At 37.8% G+C, this 21,651-nt stretch overlaps 1 protein-coding gene across 4 annotated transcripts in view; it reads right to left on the reverse strand.

Annotated features, from left to right (window-relative positions):
- The window catches only part of ATP6V1H (ATPase H+ transporting V1 subunit H), a 119,897-nt gene that overhangs the window by 83,638 nt on the left and 14,608 nt on the right, over window positions 1-21,651 (reverse strand). For 3 of the 4 annotated variants that reach the window (XR_002523801.2, XR_650626.2, XM_003902753.3), the window contains exons 4-7: window positions 21,217-21,306; window positions 9,397-9,510; window positions 6,322-6,426; window positions 2,858-2,911 (exon numbers count right to left, since the gene is read on the reverse strand). Coding sequence is in view for 2 of the 4 variants with exons in the window: in XM_003902753.3 (XP_003902802.1) it covers window positions 2,858-2,911; window positions 6,322-6,426; window positions 9,397-9,510; window positions 21,217-21,306 (363 nt within the window). In the remaining 2 variants the exon portion in view is untranslated. The remainder of the gene's footprint in view (window positions 1-2,857; window positions 2,912-6,321; window positions 6,427-9,396; window positions 9,511-21,216; window positions 21,307-21,651) is intronic. The other variant, XM_003902754.4, reaches the window with a different exon arrangement.

Below are 21,651 nucleotides of genomic sequence, written 5' to 3' on the forward strand. Positions count from 1 at the left end.
TGGGCTGAGATAGGAGGATCGCTTAAGCCTGGGAGGCAGAAGTTGCAGTGAGCTGAGATCGCGCCACTGCACTCCAACCTGGTGACATAGTGAGACTCCATCTCAAAAAAAAAAAATGTTTTTAATGATCCACTCAACTTAAAATGATGCTTCTGAGGTCATTTTGAAAAGACTGTTGAATCATGTTTATTTCACATTTTGCAGTGTAAAACTTGTTTTATACTGACATCAAGTGGCAATAATTTGTAATGCAGTTTACCAAACTGCTTTTCTCCACTCTGAAAAGATATGATTTAAATATATGATACTGATACCTTAAAAAGTCTGAGTAAACAATGTGACTTAAGGAATGCCTAAAGATGCAATTCCAACTCAGTTGCCTCACAAGTAATTCCCTAAGCAATCCATTTCTTCAGAGTCTCTGTGTGACCTCGGACATGTTGGTATGTTTTTCTGTTTGGTCTCACTACTCATCCATAAAATGTGGCTAATGATATGACATATTGAACAGGGAGTGTAAATATTCAAGGAGATGTAAACGTAAAATGAGTAAGTGCCAGGCACATAGTAAGTGCTCAATGAATATTAGCTGCTAGATTAAGATTTCCCTATGGAAATACAAGAATCAAAGGAAGGGCTGACACCCTACTCTCAACACATGGAGGTCTGCTTTTCAAGTAGACAGCCATCTAAAAAAGTAAGAACTTCAGGAGAAGTCCAAAAATATGTTCAGTGTTAAGAGTCACTAAAGGGAAGAAGGTAGGAAACCAAAGGCCATCTTTTCCTAACTCACAATCACTCCTGATGTGAATTCCATTTAGGATATATATGAATCTACCAGGTAAACCACTTAGACCAACACACTGCCAACTCAATTAATTTTTTTTTCTAACACATTGCACAGAAAGCAGCAAAATAAGGATGTCATGTCAGCAGAGTTTGCATTTCCTTATTTAAGTTTTTAATAACTTAAAATGCTTTGACAATCACTTAAATAAGTTTATATGTCTAAAATAAGCTAAATAATTTTTCAAGCTGGTAGAAATTCAAGTCACATGAAATAAAGATTCCCAATGTAAGCAAAATAAAGATTCTCAATGTAAACATCTGCTTCTGACTGAGAAACAAGTCTTACCCATCATTTCCTCAGCCCACCATGGCCCCAAGATGGCGCATCTAGTTCCATACCTTTTTCTGATTCCACTTCAGAAGGCTAACAGCCATTTTCTGACCTAATATATGAGTCATCAAACACTTCAACCCATGCTCCAAGAGAAGCCCAGCTTCAAAATGGATTTTGCTGCCATCTATGGTCTTAGAACATACATACCCGTGACATTCATTCAGATTATGGAAGTACCAGTAACCAATAGGGATATTAAATGGCTCCTACAGAGCTTCACTTGGGTCTATTACAGGCAGATTACAGAAACTACCCTCTAAAGATGCTTCCTAGTTTCCTAGAGATACTTTCAGCAAAGGAAGCTAGACACACTTCTGTTTCTGTCTCCATTCTCCCTGTCTTTCTATTAACTGGCTCTCATCATGAACATTGTTAACTTGTCCAAACTTACTTCCAATTCCTGAGCTATTCCTACAGCACAGCAAAGTTAAGCCATTCCCAAATGGAAAACATAACTTTAGCCAAGAAAGGAACTTGGGGAGCCATAATTAGTTTTAACCTTTAACCTTTTGGCTCTACAAAAATGTGGAAAGAAGGCCTGGTGTGGTGGCTCCTGCCTGTAATCCTGTAATCCCAGCACTTTGGGAGGCCAAGGCGGGCAGATCATGAGGTCAAGAGATCGATACCATTCTGGCCAACATGGTGAAATCTCGTCTCTACTAAAAATACAAAAATTTGCTGGGTGTGGTGGCGGGCGCCTGTAGTCCCAGCTACTCAGGAAGCTGAGGTAGGAGAATTACTTGAACCTGGGAGGCGGAGGTTGCAGTGAGCTGAGATCACACCACTGCATTCCAGCCTGGTGACAGAGTGACATTCCATCTCAAAAAAAAAAAAAAAGTGGAAAGAGATTAGTCAAAAAAGAAAGTAGAGCAAGGGGCTGGCTACCATGTAGCTCCACATAAAGCCTTCAGCTTCACAGTACAGCAGTCAGTTTTAGTACTATCAAGGAACTGAATTTCTTGGCCAGGTGCGGTGGCTCACACCTGTAATCCCAGCACCTTGGGAGACCAAGGCAGGCAGATTACTTGAGGCCAGGAGTTCAAGACCAGCCTGGCCATCTCTACTAAAAATACAAAAATTAGCCAGACGTGGTGGTGCATGCCTGTAATCCCAGCTACTCAGGAGGCTGAGGCAGGAGAATCACTTGAACCCAGGAGGCAGAGGTTGCAATGAGCTGAGATTGCGCCACTGCACTCCAGCCTGGAGGACAGAGCTAGACTCTGTCTCAATAAATAAATAAATAAATAAATAAATAAATAAATAAATAAACGTAACTGAATTTCTTTCAAATGTTTGATGCTTTTGTTCACCTGTTGATTAGACAGATATTAGACAGTTTAATCAGATAATTGAAGTTTAAAGGAAAATTTTATGATTATTTGCTCCAGTTGTGCTTCTGAATTCATATTTTTGCTTTGATTCTCAGGTCTGAAACAAAAGTCACCTGGAAAAAAGAGCAACAGGGAAGAACAAGTCTTATGACTACCACAGAAAAGATGATCCTCATAGACTATCAATATTTATATATAGTTTATATTACAATTAACCTAACTGGAGGTGACCATGGATTTATAGTTGGGGAACTAGTAAACACCTTCAAAATTTTAAGTGTATATTGACTCAAAATAATTTATTTTGGGGATGTTTAGGAGGCCAGCGAAGGAATATACTTACATCACTTGAAGAGACTGTTCCTGTTTCAACAGCAACACCGCTACCACGCAGTTTCTATTACGAAATAAATAACTCATTATTTAGTTTTGTTTTGTTTTGATTTTATCCTAATGTATCAGCTTTCAAAAGGGAGCTAAGCAAATTTTTCCCCTAATTCTATGTAATAATTTTTCCCCTATAATTTTATTCCTAATCCTAGTCAATAAAAAGGGGATGACATAAAATGTTCTAAATATCGTTACGCTCTTCCAGATAATATATTTATCAGTAAGTAGCTAAAAATGGAACAATAATAAACTGACTACTAAGCTCCAGGTAAATTTCATGGGTAAAGCCAGTGTAAATTTCCAAGTCTTAAGATTTACTTACTGAATTGTTTTTCCAGTAAGATGACTGCCTTAAATTGAACTATCCACACTATATTCTGTAGCAAAGCTTTCAAAAACAGGTGCCTGATGTCAGGAAGGTACAATATGCGACTTGGTTATCCACAGCAAAGCTAACGAATTACAATGACCAATCAAAATCTCAAATGTCATACAGAAATGACCAAAGAAAATTTAAAGACAGTCAGAGGCTGAAAGTGCAAGAGAAAAGCAATAATGAATTTCTGAAAGGAAATTTTGTATTTATTCAATAACTACTATCTGCGAAGTACAGGCATGAGTCCCCACAACCCAAGTGCAACACTCCAAACTACCCAAAAAGGCTTCAAAGGCCAATATGAGATCAAAGAACAAAACATCTAAACTTGCAACTTGGACTTTTGAAAGTTTATTTCTATTAGAATCAGGAAATCGTGGTACTTTTTGTGAGAGAGAAAAACACTTGTGATAGAAAAAAAAGAGACACTCCAGACATAGCACTATCGCATGACAATTGAGAAAAGTAGCAAGTAATATCAGAAATAATTGTTACTTTTTAAAACGAAGAGTCTGGATTTTAATCATGATAGAAGGCTACGAAGAAGTACCTGCCCGCAGCAAGAGGGACAGTGCAATGAGAGCCAAGCAGAAGCAGTAGCCAGACTAAGAAGCAAGGCCAGGCTAAGCCTGGGTACCCTGAAGAGGTCCCCTGCAGCAGAAGGACCCGCAAAGCAGAGGCATTGCACAACTTAAAGTCCACAACTTAAAGCCAAAGACTCTGTGATAACAAGAGTGCACTAAAAAGATGAAGAAAATTCTTGAAGAGCATTTATCTATAAAAAGCTCAATTCTAATGAAAACTATTCTAGACATTGAAATATTTACTTCCACTAGTGATGAGAGAAATATTCCACCCAGTTGTTGGACATCGTCACAAGCATGGTCAATCATTCCAGAAGTGACAGTCACCTGAGAGGCACAACGTATATGTTATTCCTAGGAGGAAAAGTCTAAGGTAAAAGTGCCCAAAAAGCTAGGAGCATGCCACAGCATCCATTCTTCCCTACCAATTTTCACTTTATGAATTCAGCTACAGAGCCTTATTACCACTATACTTGAAAGCTAACATTACCCCAGAATGAAGTTTTGTTTTTCTGGGGATTTTTTTTGTTGTTTTTTTTTGTTTTTGAGACAAGAGTCTCATACTGTCAGGGTGGAGTGCAGTGGCGTGATAACAGCTCACTGCAGCCTCAACCTCCTCAGGCTCAAGTGATCCTCCTGCCTCAGCCTGCTGAGTAGCTGGAACTACAGGTGAGCACCACCACACCCAGCTAATTTTTCTATTTTCTGTAAAGATAGGGTTTTGCCATGTTGCCCCGGCTGATCTCAAACTCCTGGGCTCAAGCAATTGGCGTGCCTCAGCCTCCCAAAGCGCTAGGATTACAGGCATAAGCCACCACACCTGGCCTGGAATTAAGTTTATTAAAGGGGAGAGATCATTTCAAAGTAGGAAAAAAGGGAGAGGTGTATCCTATTTAACTAACATTCTGACCCCAAACGATATGCTACATTTAGAAATTTTAAATCTCACTTTCACAAGCTTGTTTCTTACGTTTTAAATAGCTTGTTTTTTAAATACCTCACAAACTCAATAAAATGGTGGCTCTTATAAAAACACTTTTTAAAACCAAGACCCAAACCAGTTAAAATTGATGTTATTAACATAAAAAAGATTCTGATCAAGACACTCTAAAATATCTCTATCCAAATATAAATGGCAATTAGGCTTCCCTAAAAAAGGCAGGCAACAAGACAAAAAGTAAATCTAAGCAAAATATGGTGTCTTTCTTATGCCTCAAACTAAAATCTGTTAATAAAGTCACCTGAAATCTAAATAGCAACTTTCAAAAAATTTCGAATAGACATTTGTAATCTAACAACCTACCAATATTGTTTCCCCTGGTCCCATTCCTCCTCTAGGTCACCCTCACATCAAAATCTCATTCCCTTCTACCTTTTCATCTCCAGAATCCTCCTCCCCTGTCCACCTTTAGTTCTCTCCTCTTCTGAGTATCAAACACCACACCTCTTCATACCTACTACACTTCATCCCCGTAAGCCTGAAACTATCATTCCGCAGAACCATCATTTGTGTCCTATCTTTTGCCCTATCCTGAGGAAACATGAAGACAAAACAGAAAACTTGTCATTTTCCAAGCCATCACACCTGCAGGCTATTTTCCTCCCGAAGACAGAGAGCTAGAAAGGCCTGCAAGCAACCAAGATGACCAGTAGGCATGCTTCAAGTAGTTCATTAGGCCTAACTAATCCCACCCTGAAACTGGGAAATTGTGAGAACGAGCCACTGTGTGGGACACTGTCCTCTTGCAGCTGGACCGGACAGCTCCAGGCTCACCCAGGGGGAGCTGGAAGCATGGGAGGGACTCGGCCAGACAAGGACAAGCAGGTTAGCTAATAAAGATCTAGAACATGCTGTTTGCAGTTTAAAATGCCCCTGGTGGCACCCAGGACCAGTCTGTTTATTAGTGTAATCGGTTAGACAGCTTAGCCTGGTTATGTAACCAAAAGGGCATAAAAGATCTCACTCGAAACTTTCAGAGAGCTCTCCCAAAACCAAGATTTCCCGCACAAATCTTGGTGGTTCACAATCCTGGGGCAGCCGAGGGAGCTGCACCTGGAAATCTCTCGGCCCGAGGCATGCTCTCTCCTGCTGTACCGTTTCTTTTCCTTTATCGAAGCCTCACACGCACGTGCTCTTTGGAGCTGTGTGGGTCCTTTCAATTCTCCAGCCTGTATCATCTTGGCAGCCACCTAGAAGAAAGGTACTCCCTGACCCCTGAAAAGCATGAATAAGAAACCCCAAGTGGCAGAAAAGACAGAAAGGATTGAAATGAAGCCAGTCAAAGAAAGAAAAAGCAAAGCACACTACCCATATCTGACAGTAGTTTGGTTTGTCAAGTTCAAAATGGCATTATTTTAATAAAACATTTTTGTAATTTAACATATTTACTATAAATAGCTTAAAAGAACATGGATGTTATATTCCCTTCAAAGGTACTTTAAAAAAATTTCTTTTACCTGTGAACTCAGCTGAGTTTTTATCCAATTGAAATAGTAATTTAAGTCACTGCCTTCCATCAATTCTTTTCCCCAAGCTGCTAACTTAGCAATAATTCTTGCTGCCTGAAAACAAGTAAGAAATACATTTGAACGCAACATTAATTCTAAAAATCACATCATATACCTTAAAAAAAGGATTTGTAACAATTTTGCTACACAATTTCTTAACACTCAACCACTCTAAAAATAATAGTTTTTATATTTCATTTTTTAAAATATATTTTGAAACAAACATTAAAAATATATTTCTAAATATTTCCATCAAAGTGAACCCAAATTAGCTGGGTCTTAGGAATTTCTTGACACTCCCTGAATTATTTTGGGTTTCAAAAGTAAGATTGGAATTCATTATATAACCAGCAAAAAACAGAACACAAAAATCTGTCTTAGAAGCAGACTGTCACCAAACCACTTGCCAGAAATCTAAACAATCTCTACAACAAACTGCCAGCCTCTCCGACACTCATTCCAAGCCACTTGGGAGTTCTAACACTTAAAAATCCATTTCTAGGCCAGGTGCGGTGGCTCAAGCCTGTAATCCCAGCACTTTGGGAGGCCGAGACGGGCGGATCACGAGGTCAGGAGATCGAGACCATCTCGGCTAACACGGTGAAACCCCGTCTCTACTAAAAAATACAAAAAACTAGCCGGGCGAGGTGGTGAGCCTGTAGTCCCAGCTACTTTCGGGAGGCTGAGGCAGGAGAAATGGCGTGAACCTGGGAGGCGGAGCTTGCAGTGAGCTGAGATCAGTCCTGCACTCCAGCCTAGTGAGGCCAGACTCCGTCTCAAAAAAAAAAAATTCCATTTCTTAGGATAATATACATCATAGGTATTAGTCATCTCTCCCAACATAAATAAATATCCTTTCTCCTCAAAGATCTCTCCATTTTCTTCAAGCTATAAAACTAACCATTTTTTAAATTAAATAAGCAATATAAAGTACTAGTTCTCCATACACAAACCAATTTAATAAATATTCTATCAGAACTGAAAGCAAATCACTGTCTTAAAACTCCAAATCATTCAGCAATAACTCATTCCAGTAGAGAATGAAAGGCTACACTAGCTAACCTCAAAATAATTTCCCATGCTGGTAGACTCATGTTTGTTCTTACATTCGAATACAGCAAACCAGACTGACAGGTGCACTTCCAAGGTCAGAACGTTAGACACTTAAGTGTTCTGGTGTATTTGAAATTCCACAACATAGGGACTAACAGGGGCGCCTTTACTTGCTCATTGAGTTGTGACATGCTGAGGTTTTCACATGCCCAGCTAAATGAATTTATAAATTATAAATACATTATCTAGTTTAAACTCATCTTACTGTCACAAAATAGACAACTGACTTAAAAGGATTACTGTTAGGAGGCCAAGGATTGAAAATATCATCAGCAGTGCATGCACAAGACAAAGGAACAAGAGCATAAGCTAGCATAAGCTCTTTATCAGCACATGGTAAACCAATGGGAGTCTCCCTCAGAATGTGAAAGATTGGCCAAAAGTAAATGAAATCATCAAGAAGTTAACATGGATTTGGCCGCACAGTAATAATGAACCATTCCCTAAGTATATATTTGTTTAATGTATTTGTCAGTTTTGTTGTTATACCATTAGGAGGACATTTAAACCAGTGAAGACAACAAACCTCTACAATTTTAAAGAGGGAAATATATTACTGGCTTTTAAAAAAGTATTCTTTAAAATACAGTGTATTTCATCAGTCCTCCTTAATTTCTCTTTTTATAGATATTTCATAATGTCCACAACATATAAATATACTATATGAATACAATATATAACTATACCATATGAATACATATACATGTGGAAGGAGGGAGGGAGGGAGCGAGACAACATACATGCTCAAAAATGTTTCAATGCCAGTGGCCCCTGATTTGAAAACTTTTAAAAACATCTACTGAAACAAGCAGCCTCTGGAGCTACATGCCCCCCAACAGCTCCTGCCATCCCCAGCCCGTAGCCCACTCCCCAATGGAAATAGAGAACGCCTGTTTGTACAAAGGTTTATTCTCTCAACCCTGCTTTCAGACTCCACGAAAGATTCTTCAGTACTAGGGCTTCCAAACATAGCCTACGTTTAAAACAGGAATGTAGGCTGGGTGTGGTGGCTCACGCCTGTAATCCCAGCTTTCTAGGAGGCTAAGGCAGATGGATCACAAGGTCAGGAGTTCAAGACCAGCCTGGCCAACATGGTGAAACCTCGTCTCTACTAAAGATACAAAAATTAGCTGGGCGTGGTGGTGCATGCCTGTAATCCCAGGTACTGGGGAGGCTGAGGCAGAAGAATCACTTGAACTCGGGAGACAGAGGTTGCAGTGAGCCGAGATCGCGCAACTGCACTTCAGTCTGGCAACACAGTGAGACTCCGCCTCAAAAAAAAAAAAAAAACAAGAGTGCATTTAAGATATTGAAAAGCAATCAAGTAATTACTTAAAATAAAAATGAAACACAGTAGCTGCTTCAAAGTAAGATTTAATTTCTATATAGTAAAATGTGGTTAACCCCACTACAAACACTGTACATGTAAGAATTCTCCACAGGCTTTGATGCACTCCTTGCAGTCCACAAAACCTTAACTGCGTCAGAGCAACCCTATCTCCTTCCAACTCCCAATGTCCTTTCTCTACTGAACACCGATACGGAAAGCTAATGTCATAGTAGTTACGCCTATGGGAACGGACAGGTTACTATGTCATAAAGGGCACAGTAGTTACTCCTACGGGAACGGACATAAAAGGCCCAGGTTTCTTTCTTACCTAAATGAGAATGTAATCACAATTCTGTCAATCTTAAACAAAATTTTTTAAATAAAAACCTTTCTTCTTTGTATTTAAAAAAAAAAAAATCCAGTTGGGGGCAGTGGCTCACACCTGTAATCCCAGCACTTTAGGAGGCCAAGGCAGGTGGATTGCTTGAGCCCTGAAGTTCAAGACCAGCCTCGGCAACATAGTGAGACCCTCTCTACTTAAAAAAATTTTTAAAACAGAATCCAATCAATTCAAAATTTACCATATAAACGGTAAAGGGATCCTGGCGATTCAACATTGGCAGAAAGTAGGGCCACGCAGTGTTCTTGCTACGTCTTGCGTAGTCAAAGAAAATGCTAACACGCTGATGATTTTCCTAAAAAAGAAAAGAAATGGTATCACTAATCAGAACACATTTTGCTAAAGAATGTAACAATTGTGTACCACTTCTCAACCTCCCATCAGTCTGTGTTCTTTCTTTTTTCAGTGTGTGTATGTGTGATTTGCCTGTCATTATTACTACGGGGCAGGGGGTAGGGATGGTAGTAGGGACAGATATTTTACTAAAAAAATCACCTTTAATGATTATGATTATTTTAAATCACAAAGTGTAAGACTACAAGTTACACTTCTCGGCCTGCACCTCTGACCTGTTACTCCCAATGTAGCAGGTCTACACCCACCACCAACACCCAAGTGTGAGCACCTGGCTGCCACACAAGGGAAATCAAAATCGGAAAGGGAGCAGGAAGAGCGCAAAGTAGGTCTAGATACACCTTGAACTACTAACAAATAGGCAAGGGAAACAGAGAATTAAATGAATCTTAAATGTTCAAGTTACTTCTTAGCATATCACGGTAGAAAACTTGGGATAAATAAAGACAGCAGAAAACAGCACATACTACCAGTGGACATAGGATCTGAGTAAGAGAAAATTCTTAGTTCCAATTATTAAAACTTCACCACTCACTTAAATTTTCTCTATCACTGGCTGAGATTCACCTTCTGGTTCATTATGTGAATACAGTTGTTAAATAGCAATACTTTTTTCAAAATTCTTTTACTACACCACCATATCAGCAATAGTAATACTTTTTCTGATTAAACTTTTATTAATGTATTTATTTATTTTATTTCCCTAGGTTACTGGGGAACAGGTGGTATTTGGTTATGTTAAGTTCTTTAGCGGTGATCTGTGGGTCTTAATACTTTTTAAAAGCACAAATAACCACATAAACAAAAAATTCCTATTTTCAGATTAACATTTAATTATTTTTAAATATAGTGTTTTTTGTTTTTTTGGTTAATATTGGTCTACACTAATAATTACCTATTCGAGGAATAGCCTACTATCTCCTTAGGTAATGAGTCATTATTGTTTAGAATAACAATTTGAAGGAGTTGTGACAATGATTTTATCAAGGAATCCAAAATTCAGACAAGCCATCATTGCTTCATTGGTAGAGGTACCCAGGTTACAGACCTTTAAGAGAATAAGGGTAAAGAAATCCTTCTGGTCAGGTACACTTAGCAACTGCTGTTGACATCCAGGCAAAGAAAACAATTTAATCCTCAAAATCATGTGCTAAAAACTAAGCATGTGAGGAAACATAAGCAATTCTGTCAAAAAGCATTTTGTTCAGAAGTGATAAGGATGAAATGATAGGATTAAAAATAGAAAAAGAAAATTATTATAAATAGCACAAGGAATTGAATGATAAAGGTATATATAAACTTCTCCATGTAACTAAAATTTTACAAATAAAATCAATTACTAAACTATAATGAGGGCCAGGTGCAGTACCTCACACCTGTAATCCTAGCACTTTGACAGGCCAAGTGGGAGGGCTGCTTGAGCCCAGGAGTTCAAGACCAGCCTGGGCAACATAGTGATACCCCATCTCTACAAAAAAATAAAAAATTAGCCAGGTGTGGTGGCACACGCCTATGGTCACAGCTACTCAAGAGACTGAGGTGGGAAGATCACTTGAACTCAGGAGTTCGAGAATGCAGTGAGCTGTGATCACACTACTGCACTTTAGCCTGGGTAACAGAGCAAACCCCTGTCTCAAGAAAACAAAAATAAAATTAAAAAAATAAAAATATATACATTGGGCCAGGCACAGTGGCTCACACCTGTAGTCCCAGCACTTTAGGAGGCTGAGACAAGCAGATCACTTGAGGTCAGGAGTTCAAGACCAGCCTGGCCAACATGGTGAAACCCCATCTCTACGGAAAATGTAAAAATTAGCCGGGCGTGGTGGCATGTGCCTGTAGTCTCAGTGACTTCAGAAGCTGAGGCAGCAGAATCGCTTGAACCTGGTGGGTGGAGGTTACAGTGAGCCAAGATTAGGCCACTGCACTCCAGCCTCAGCAACAGAGTAAGACTCTATCTCAAAAAAAAAAAAAAAAGCATATATATACACATATATATATAAAAAATATATATACACACACACATTGTATATATAAAGTGTATATATATATATACAGTATATATATACTTTGTATAGTGTGTATATATGCTTTGTTTACATGCTTTGTATACATGCTCTGTATACAGTGTATATATATACTTTATATACAGTGTGTATATATACTTTGTATACACAGTGTGTATATATACTTTGTATATAGTGTGTGTGTATAGTGTATATACGCTTTGTATACATAGTGTATATATATACTTTGTATATAGTGTGTGTGTATATATATACACACATACATATACATACATTGAATTGGTAGATGAGAATAATACCAGTTACCTAAATCTGAATCTCTCCACTGATCTTTCATAAATAAAGGTTAACAAAAAGATCAAATAAAAAACTACACGAAACCCATGCCCTCAGGATAACAAGACAGAGAATCCACATTTGTAATTAACCATAATAAAAGAAACACAAAGTCCCAGCAAAAGCTATCTCTCATACTCCACCACAAGCTTTTGTGGATGATAAGATGCATCTGAGGCCGGGCGCGGTGGCTCAAGCCTGTAATCCCAGCACTTTGGGAGGCCGAGGCGGGCGGATCACAAGGTCAGGAGATCGAGACCATCTTGGCTAACACGGTGAAACCCCGTCTCTACTAAAAAATACAAAAAACTAGCCGGGCGAGGTGGCGGGCGCCTGTAGTACCAGCTACTCGGGAGGCTGAGGCAGGAGAATGGCGTGAACCCGGGAGGCGGAGCTTGCAGTGAGCCGAGATCCGGCCACTGCACTCCAGTCTGGGCGACAGAGCAAGACTCCATCTCAAAAAAGAAAAAAAGATGCATCTGAAAAATGTGTGTAGAAGGAAGGATATGGGCACAGAAAGGAAGAAGTTCTAAGGTGGATCTACAATTACCACCATGAAATAAAATAAACTCTAACTACAAAGAAACTGAAAAAGACTACTGGTAGACCAGAGCACAGGCTACAGGGAGCAGGGAGCAGTCTTGGAAAGGCATCATTTCTGAGAGATAATAAAGTATAAAAAAAGAAAAAGAAGAAGAAGAAGAAAAAGCATCTTTAGGAGATTGGGTGGCAGAAAAAGAAGCAAAAGAGGAAACTTCAGGGTTCTGCAAGACAAAATGAGACAAAAAAAAAAAAAAAAAATCCAAGGACATACAATCTGCCCCCACCAAAAGAAAGTCATCTATTAAAGAAACTGCCAGCCTTGGCATATAATGAGACTCTTATCTCTACAACTAAAACATTTTTTTAATTAACAAGGTGTGGTGGTAAGCGCCTGTAGTTCCAGCTACTCAAGAGGCTTAGATGGGAGGATTGTTTGAGTCCAAGAGTTCAAGGTTACAGTGCACTATAATGGCACCATTGCACACCAGCCTGGGTGACAGAGTGAGAGCTTGTCTCAAAAAAAAAAAAAAAGAGAACAAAACAAAAGAGGCCGGGTGCAGTGGTTCACACCTGTAATCCCAGAACTTTGGGAGGCCAAGGCGGGTGGATCACCTGAGGTCAGGAGTTTGAGTCCAGCCTGGCCAATGTGATGAAATCCTGTCTCTACTAAAAATACAAAAATTAGCCAGGCGTGGTAGCACACGCTTGTAATCCCACTACTCGGGAGGCTGAGGCAGGAGGATTGCTTGAGCCCAGGAGGCAGAGGTTGCAGTGAGCCGAGATTGTGCCACTGCACTCCAGCCTGGATGACAAGAGCAAAACTCTGTCTCAAAAAAAAAAAAAAAAAAGAAAGAAAGAAGAAAGAAAAGAAAGGAAGGAAGGAGGGAGAGAGAGAATAAAACAAACAAACTGCATCTCACCAGAAAAAAAAAAAAAAGAGAGAGAGAGGGAGGCCAGGCACAGTAGCTCATGCCTGTAATTCCAGCACTTTGAGAGGCAGAGGCAGGTGGATAACTTGAGGTCATGAGTTCGAGACTACCCTGACCAACATGGTGAAACCCTGTCTCTACTAAAAATACAACAAAATTAGCTGGGCAAGGTGGGGCATGCCTGTAGTCCCAGCTACTCAGGAGGCTGAGGCAGGAGACTCGTTTCAACCCAGGAGGTAGAGACTGTAGTGAGCAGAGATCATGCCACTACACTCCAGCCTGGTCAATGAAGCGAGACTCCATCTCAAAAAAAAGTGAGAGAGTGAGTCCGGGTGCGATGGCTCACACCTGAATCCCAGAATTCTGGGAGCCAAGGCAGGGAGATTTCTTGAGGCTAGTATTTCGAGACCAGCCTGGGCCACATGGCGAAATCCCACCTCTACTAAAAATACAAAAATTAGTTGGGCACGGTGGCACAAGCCTGTAATCCCAGCTACTACTCTGGAGGCTGAGGCATGAGAATCACTTAAACTTGGGAGGTGGAGATTGCAATCATTGCTGAGATTGCACCACTGAACTCCAGCCTGGGTAACAAAGTGAGACCATGTATTAAAGAAAAAAAGAAGAAGAAAAAAAAGGTACTCTTGAGTGAGGAATATTATAAACCACCCAAACCCATGATATGAAGAGATAAAAGAACCCCACACAGATACAAAACTACCATAAAAAGAAACCAAAAGATGCAAATCAAAATATCGCAGGTGATGAAATTTCTCTCCCCCAAAAAAATTGCAAAACAAAACTGTAACATAACAACGCAAACTGAATTAAATATCCTCAAACATATGGAAAAATAAAATACCACTCTGAATCAGAAATTCAGAACCAAAACTGAGAAATGTGCCCCTAATAAGGGAAAATTTAAACATAGCTGATGGAATTCAGGAAAGAAATGAAAGAAAACAGCAAAATGGTCTCAAAATTTAAAACTAAATTATACGGTGTTCAACAGAGAACAGACTCAAAAGTCAAAGAACTGTGAACCAGAGATCCTGTATCAGCCAAGCTGCTCTTTAAGATTACAGGAAAAAATTTTAATGCAAAAATTTAAAGATTACTGTACACATAAGACATTCTTGAGGAACCTACTAGCAGATAAGCTTCATCTAATCAAGAGATCCCTAGGAAAACTTCGGCAAAAGACCCAGTGGTGAAAATTTAATATAACAAAACAAAAGTGGGAACAAGGGTAGAATAATAATAAATGTTGTATTATTTTTTTTACTGACAAAGTAAAAAATAGCCACTAAAAATGAGAAGAGAGGAAAAGTAGAATAAATTCATTGATTGTTGCAAATCAAAAAATACTATTAAAAATGACAAATGAAATTATAAATGAGTAAAACAGGGGATTAACAGCATTAAAGGGATATAAATACAAAGATAACCAATAGAACACAGAAAACTTCCTAAATGCCAAAAAAGTTTAATACAAATGCAAACAAAACACATAATAAAGAATAAAATAGTAATGCACACAGTAATTATAACACAGTATGACAGTTGAGATCGAGTTTCTTAGTAATATTCATAAATGTGGATGGTTTAATTCACCTATTAAAAGAAAAAGGGGTTTCAACTCACAAACAAGACCCAAATCTATACTGTATACAAGACTTACCTAGAACAAAATGATTCACCTAAAAAAGGGACAGGCAAAGAAAGATATGCAGACAACTAGAAACAAGAAGCCATGAGTTGCCATACCAGTATTAAAGTATAATTTAAGCCAAAATGTATTAAGTATGATAAAAGGGACACTTTTAATGATAAACACCACAATTCACTGTAAATATAACACTAATGTGTATATATGCACCAAATACAGCATCCACCTTTATAAAGTGAAAACTACAAAAGATATTAGAATAGTAATTGCATTTATAAGGGGGAGACGTTTAACATACCACTCTTAGTACAAAAAAAAGCAGACCAAGAAAAAAGTAGACGAAAAGTAAAGGTATAGAAAACCTGTATCCTAAATAATAACATCATCAATAAAGTAGATCTGATAAATATAAATCAAACTTACACCCCTTAAGAAAGAATACATCTTCTCAAGTACACCTGGTACATTTATAAAATTGATCATATACTAATAAAAGTATCAGTAAATTCCATAAAGTAGAAATGTTTTTAAAACATGATAAAGTTTGAAATCTTTAACAAAATGTTTTAAGCATTTCTGCCTGAAAATTAAAATATAAATATTAACCCTCTGTGAAAGGGAACACAGAAACTGAATTAAGAAAATCCTAAATCACTACATATCAGAGCTGAAGGGATATGCTTTAAGCAGTAATCAAAGGAAAATGCATATATTTAAATACTTTTCTTTTGGGGGTGTTAGAGTTTCTCTCTTTTTGCCCAGGCAGCAGTGCAATGGCACAATCTCGTCTGACTGCAACCTCCACCTCCCAGGTTCAAGTGATTCTCCTGCCTCAGCCTCCCAGCAGCCAGGATTAGGCGTGCACCACCACACCTGGCTAATTTTGTATTTTCAGTTGAGACGGGGTTTCACCATGTTGGCCAGGCTGGTCTCAAACTCTTGACCTCATGACCCACACACCTCAGACTCCCAAAGTGCTGGGATTACAGGCGTGAGCCACCATGCCCGGCCAGTATTTATTTCTTCTTAATAGAAGAACTGAAATAAGTTAAAACTCCCAGTTCGAAATGCTAGAAAAAGAACAAAGTAAACAACAAAAAAGAGTAAAGGAAGAATATAATAAAGGCAAAAACAGAAATTAAGGTAGAGAACAGAAAAACTATAGATCAATTAATATGAAAATCCTGACTCTGAAAAAAATTAACAAAACGGGGGAGAAACACTAATTAATCAAGGAATAAAAAAAGCAGAAAGCACAAATAAACAAACTAAGAAATGACATGGGGACATAATATGGAAATAGAGAAAAAAAATTTGAAGCATAAGATTTAATAAGATTACAGTCTTCTATGAAAATAAATGTAAAAGCTTCAATACAATGATTTCCAGAGAAAATACAGATTACCAAAACTATCACCATTTGAGATAGAAAGCCTCAAATGACCAATTTCTGTAGAAGACATAGAGAAAGCTATCAAATAATTACCCCACCAAAAACAACAGGTTTAGATGTATTCACAAGGGAATTCTGCCAAAACTTAGAGCTTGTAGTGCTAATGCTAAATAAATTGTTGCAAAGCATAGCAAATAAAGAAAAACTGCCAAATCCTTTTTATCAAGCAAGTATAATGCTGATACATAACCAAATGAAGAAAACAAAAAATAAAATAAAATTATAAACCAATTACACATATGAACACTGAGGCAAAAATCCTAAATAACAGAAAAGAGGATTCAATATCATATGAAGAAAATAAGACACATGACCAAGTGGGATTTAACCTCAAATGCAAGCTTGGTTCAGTATTATAAAATCCATTACTATAATTCACCATATTGATATATCTAACGAGAGGGGAAAAAAAGTCACTCAATTATCTATGTAGATACCCAGAAAATAATAGCCTTTGACAAAACTCAACACCTATTCTTAATAATAGCACTCAAAAACTAAGAATTGACAAGTTATTATAACCCATAAGAATTAAAAAAGTAATATTATCTGTTTTATATCCCATAAGAATTGAAAAAGAAGTAAAATTATGTTTTTGCAAAAACAGATTATAAAATTTTAATTTAAAATTTTTAATTAAAATATTATAAATTTATAATTCACAAATTTTATAAATTAGAGAAAAATTCAATCACAAAATTAATTCAAATAAAAGAATTCACTAAGGTACCAAAACAGAAAATATACGGAGATCAATGACTTTCATATACATTAACAAACAAAAGTTCAGAGATAAAATGGAAGAGAAATGCTGTTTTTAACAGTAATAATTAAGATAAAATATTAAGGTATAAACTTAACAAGAAATGTTGCAAAACCATTATGTGAAAATTACAACACTCCTGAAGACACAGACACACCTAACAAATGGAAAGGCATACCTTGTCCTTGGACAGAAAAATTCAGTAATATAATGATGTCATTTCTCCCTAAGTTAACTTATAAATTTATTATTAGTTTTTTAAATAGAGACAGGGTCTCACTATGTTGCCCAGGCTGGTTTCAAACTCCTGGCTTCAAGCGATCCTCCCACCTCAGCCTCCCAAGGTGCTAGGGTTACAAGCACAAGCCAGTGCCAGGCCTTGTTTTGATTTTTTTTTTTAATAGTAACTTAAAGATTTAACACAACTTAGTAAAAATGCCAACAAACTTTTTCATAGATCAAATAACCTGACATTCCATTTCATATAAAAAAAAAAACAACATTCAAGAATACCTAGGTAAATACTGGGGGGAAAAAAAACTGCAAAGGGAACTAGCTATAAGATCCTCTATCATTAAACTGGGTGGTGCTGGAACATGAATACACAGGCATTCCAGAAGCAAAGTATAAAAAGTACAGAAATAAACCTAGTTATATAGGGAGGTTTAATGTTAAAGGCAGCATCTCCAACCACTATGGCAACGACTGAAAATTTAATAAATGGTCAACTGAATGGCCATTTGGAAAACATAAAATTAGACACACACCTCTATAGACAAGAACCAACTCTAAGCAGGCCAAATGTCTAACTAAAGATGAAACTATACACGTACTAGAAAAAAACCTTGGTGAATTCCACTGTAAACTCGGGTATAAGGAAAAGCTTTCTATTACTCAAAATCTAGATTTAAAAAAATTTGATAAATTAGACTACATAAAAAATAAAAATAAATTGTGTCACCCTGTGAAAAATGTTATAAGCTAAGACAAAAAGGGAAATAACAAACTGGGAGAAAATATTTGCACTTTGTATCAGAGATATATGACTAATATATAAAGAACTCTTAAAAATAAAATGGGCAAAGACATGAGCAAATAATTCAGGGAAAAAAATGTAAAAGCAACCTTTAAGGTCATCTGAAGATGTTCAACCTTGGACATCATTCTGACAGGCAAAAATGTAACAGCTTGACAATGCCCTCTGTTGAGAAGGTTACAGGGAACCAGGCACTCACACCCTGCTGATGAGAATGCAAAATGGAACATCTAGCAATATCTTAACAAAACTATATATGGAGTTCCCTCTTACCCAGCAATCCCATTTCTAAGAATTTACCATGAAATATACACCTAACACAAAAATATATTTGCACAAGGTTATTCTTTGCTTCATGATTTCTAATTCTAAAATTTGGAACCAATCACAATGTCCATCATTACATCAGAGGCTGAGTAAACTATGGTGCATCTACTAATGGGGTACCACGTAGTGGTCAAAAACAGAACAGGGAGATGAGATCTCTATGAACTGACATGTAATGATTTCTGGCATATTCTGTTAAGTTTTAAACAAGCAAAAAATAAGAGACTATATCTAATAAGTGTTTTATAGAAATAAGGGGGGAAATAAGAAAATATACATGGGTCTGCTTGTCTATGTTCACAGAAAAAAATCAAAAACCAATGATATTGGGCTGAGCACAGTGGCTCACACCTGTAATCCCAGCACTTTGGGAGGCCGAGGCAGGCAGATCACTTAAGGTAAGGAGTTCAAGACCACCTTGGCCAACTTGGTTAAACCCCGCCTCTACTAAAAAAAAAATACAAAAATTAGCCAGGCATGGTGCCGGATGCCTGTATCCCAGCTACTCGGGAGGCAGAGGCAGGAGAATTGCTTGAACCCAGGAGGCAGAGGTTGAGGTGAGCCAGGGTTGCGCCACTGCAGTCCAGCCTAGGCAACAGGACGGAATTCTGTCTCAAAAAAAAAAAAAAAAAAACAATGATATTGCTGACCTACGAGAGGGAGGTGGGAATGGGCTAGGATTAGTGACATTTCTCTAAGTATATCTTTCTGTATAGTTTTGACTTTTGGAAACACGTTAATGTTTTACATACTCAAAAATAAAAATCAGGTTGGGCATGGTGGCTCACACCTGTAATCCCAGCACTTTGGGAGGCTGAGGTGGGCAGATTTACCTAAGGTCAGGAGTTTTGAGACCAGCCTGGCCAACATGGTGAAACCAAAAATACAAAAATTATCCAGGCGTGGTGACAGGCACCTATAATCCCAGCTTCTCGGGAGGCTGAGACAGGAGAATCACTTGAACCTGGGGGGCAGAAGTTGCAGCAAGCCGAGATCACACCACTACACTCCAGCCTGGGTAACAGAGCAAGATCCTGTCTCAAAAAAATAAAAGTAATAAAAATAATAATAATGAAATGCACAAGGATGAGGAAAAAACTAAAATAGAATACAACAGAAATGACTCTTACAGTATTTCATGAAAAATACTCACTCTGAAACTTGAACATGGTATTCTGACTATATACCGAGTTTAAAATAAAAAACTGCAAATACTGAACGCTAGGTAAAAGGCTTGTTTTTCGTGTGTACGTGTTTTTTTCAACTCTTATTTTAGGTTCAAGGGTACATGTGCTGGTGTGTTGTATCGGTAAACTCATGTCAAGAGGGTATGTTGTACAGATTATTTCATAATCCAGGTACTAAGCCTAGTACCCAATAGTTATTTTTTTCTGATCCTCTCCCTCCTCCCACTCTTCACCCTTGAGTAGACCCCAGTGTCTGCAGTTCCCCTCTTTGTGTCCATGTGTTCTCATTGTTTAGCTCCCACTTATAATTGAGAACATGCGGTATTTGGTTTTCAGTTCCTGCGTTAGTTTACTAGTTTAGCTGGACGATAAAGACCTCCAGCTCCATCCATGTTCCTGCAAAGGACGTGCTCTCATTCTGTTTTATGGCTGTATAGTATTCCATGGAGTATATGTACGTTTTCTTTATCCAATCTGCCACTGATGGGCATTTAGATTGATTCTATGTCTTTGCTAATGTGAATGGCACTGCAACGAACACAGGCATATGTCTTTACAGTAGGACGATTTCTATTCCTTTGAGTATCCACCCAACAATGGGATTGCTGGGTCAAATGGTAGTTCTGTTTTTAGCTCTTTGAAGAATCACCACACTGCTTTTCCTCAATGGTTGAGTTGTATGGGTCCACAACTCTGAAACTATTTTCTGGTATTTTAGGGTAGAACAAACAAGTAAACACACTGAGATTAAGGAACTCACAATCTCACTGTTACAGAAGAGGTACACATATGGAAAAGAGAGACAAAGAACCCTGTGGTGCTGCGCTGAAATGTAATGGGAGCTACCAGCATGTCATGGTGTTAATTTATAGATAAGAACATATGGACAGTACCTGAGGATATGAGCAACCAGAAAACAGAAACTGTATGCAACTGGAAAAGTTTTCAATGATAAGCAAAACTGTTCCCAAAAGGAACAAAAGCACCGAACCTCCAGGGCCCAGCACTGGCCTAGAACATATGAGCACTGAAATGTGTTGACTGATTGAATGAGAAGAAGTTGTATCATCCGTAAGTACACAGAGAGTCCAGAAAGCCTCAGGTGATATAGCAAGCTTTGCTGGCATTCAACAAAAAACTCTGAGGTATCCGGGAAAAACATATATACTGATTACTTGGTATTCTGAAAAATAAAAATAGCCTGTGTGTGGGTATCTCTGTCTTTAGCTCTATTAGCAAATGACAACCCACATAAATAAGAAAAATATATTATTATACTCCAGAAGAAAACTAACGTTCTAAGTGAAATCTCACCAAAAATGTAAGGTACGCAAAAAAATGAAGTCACCAAATGTGTTAAGTAAAAAATATACCTACCTGCAGCATATCATCCACCATAGTTAGTATATACTGAACCGTCTGTTCTTTGCAGATATGAGTCATCAGATTTATAAATGTTTTAGCACACTAAAAAAAATGAAATTAAGGTTATTGTTTTTATTTGCAAATACAACATTTCAATGGAACTTCAGTAAAACATTGTTTCTCTTCCATAAATTAGAATACAAATACTATTAACTAACAAATTTTACTTACAGAAAACATATACCTCTTATAAATATTGTGATGAAGTATGGGAAGACCTTACTAGACTTGCATCAGCTTGTGAATATTTCTAGTGATAAGTTTCAGAGTGTTTACTATATTTAAATAGATACACTGAGCCACTAATAACTCTTGATTACCGATGACAGCATAAAGTTATATAGGCAATCAAAAATTACAACTGGTTTTGAGTATTTTATTTGTTGT

Source organism: Papio anubis, chromosome 8, assembly GCF_008728515.1.
Source record: "Papio anubis isolate 15944 chromosome 8, Panubis1.0, whole genome shotgun sequence".
NCBI lineage: Eukaryota > Metazoa > Chordata > Mammalia > Primates > Cercopithecidae > Papio > Papio anubis.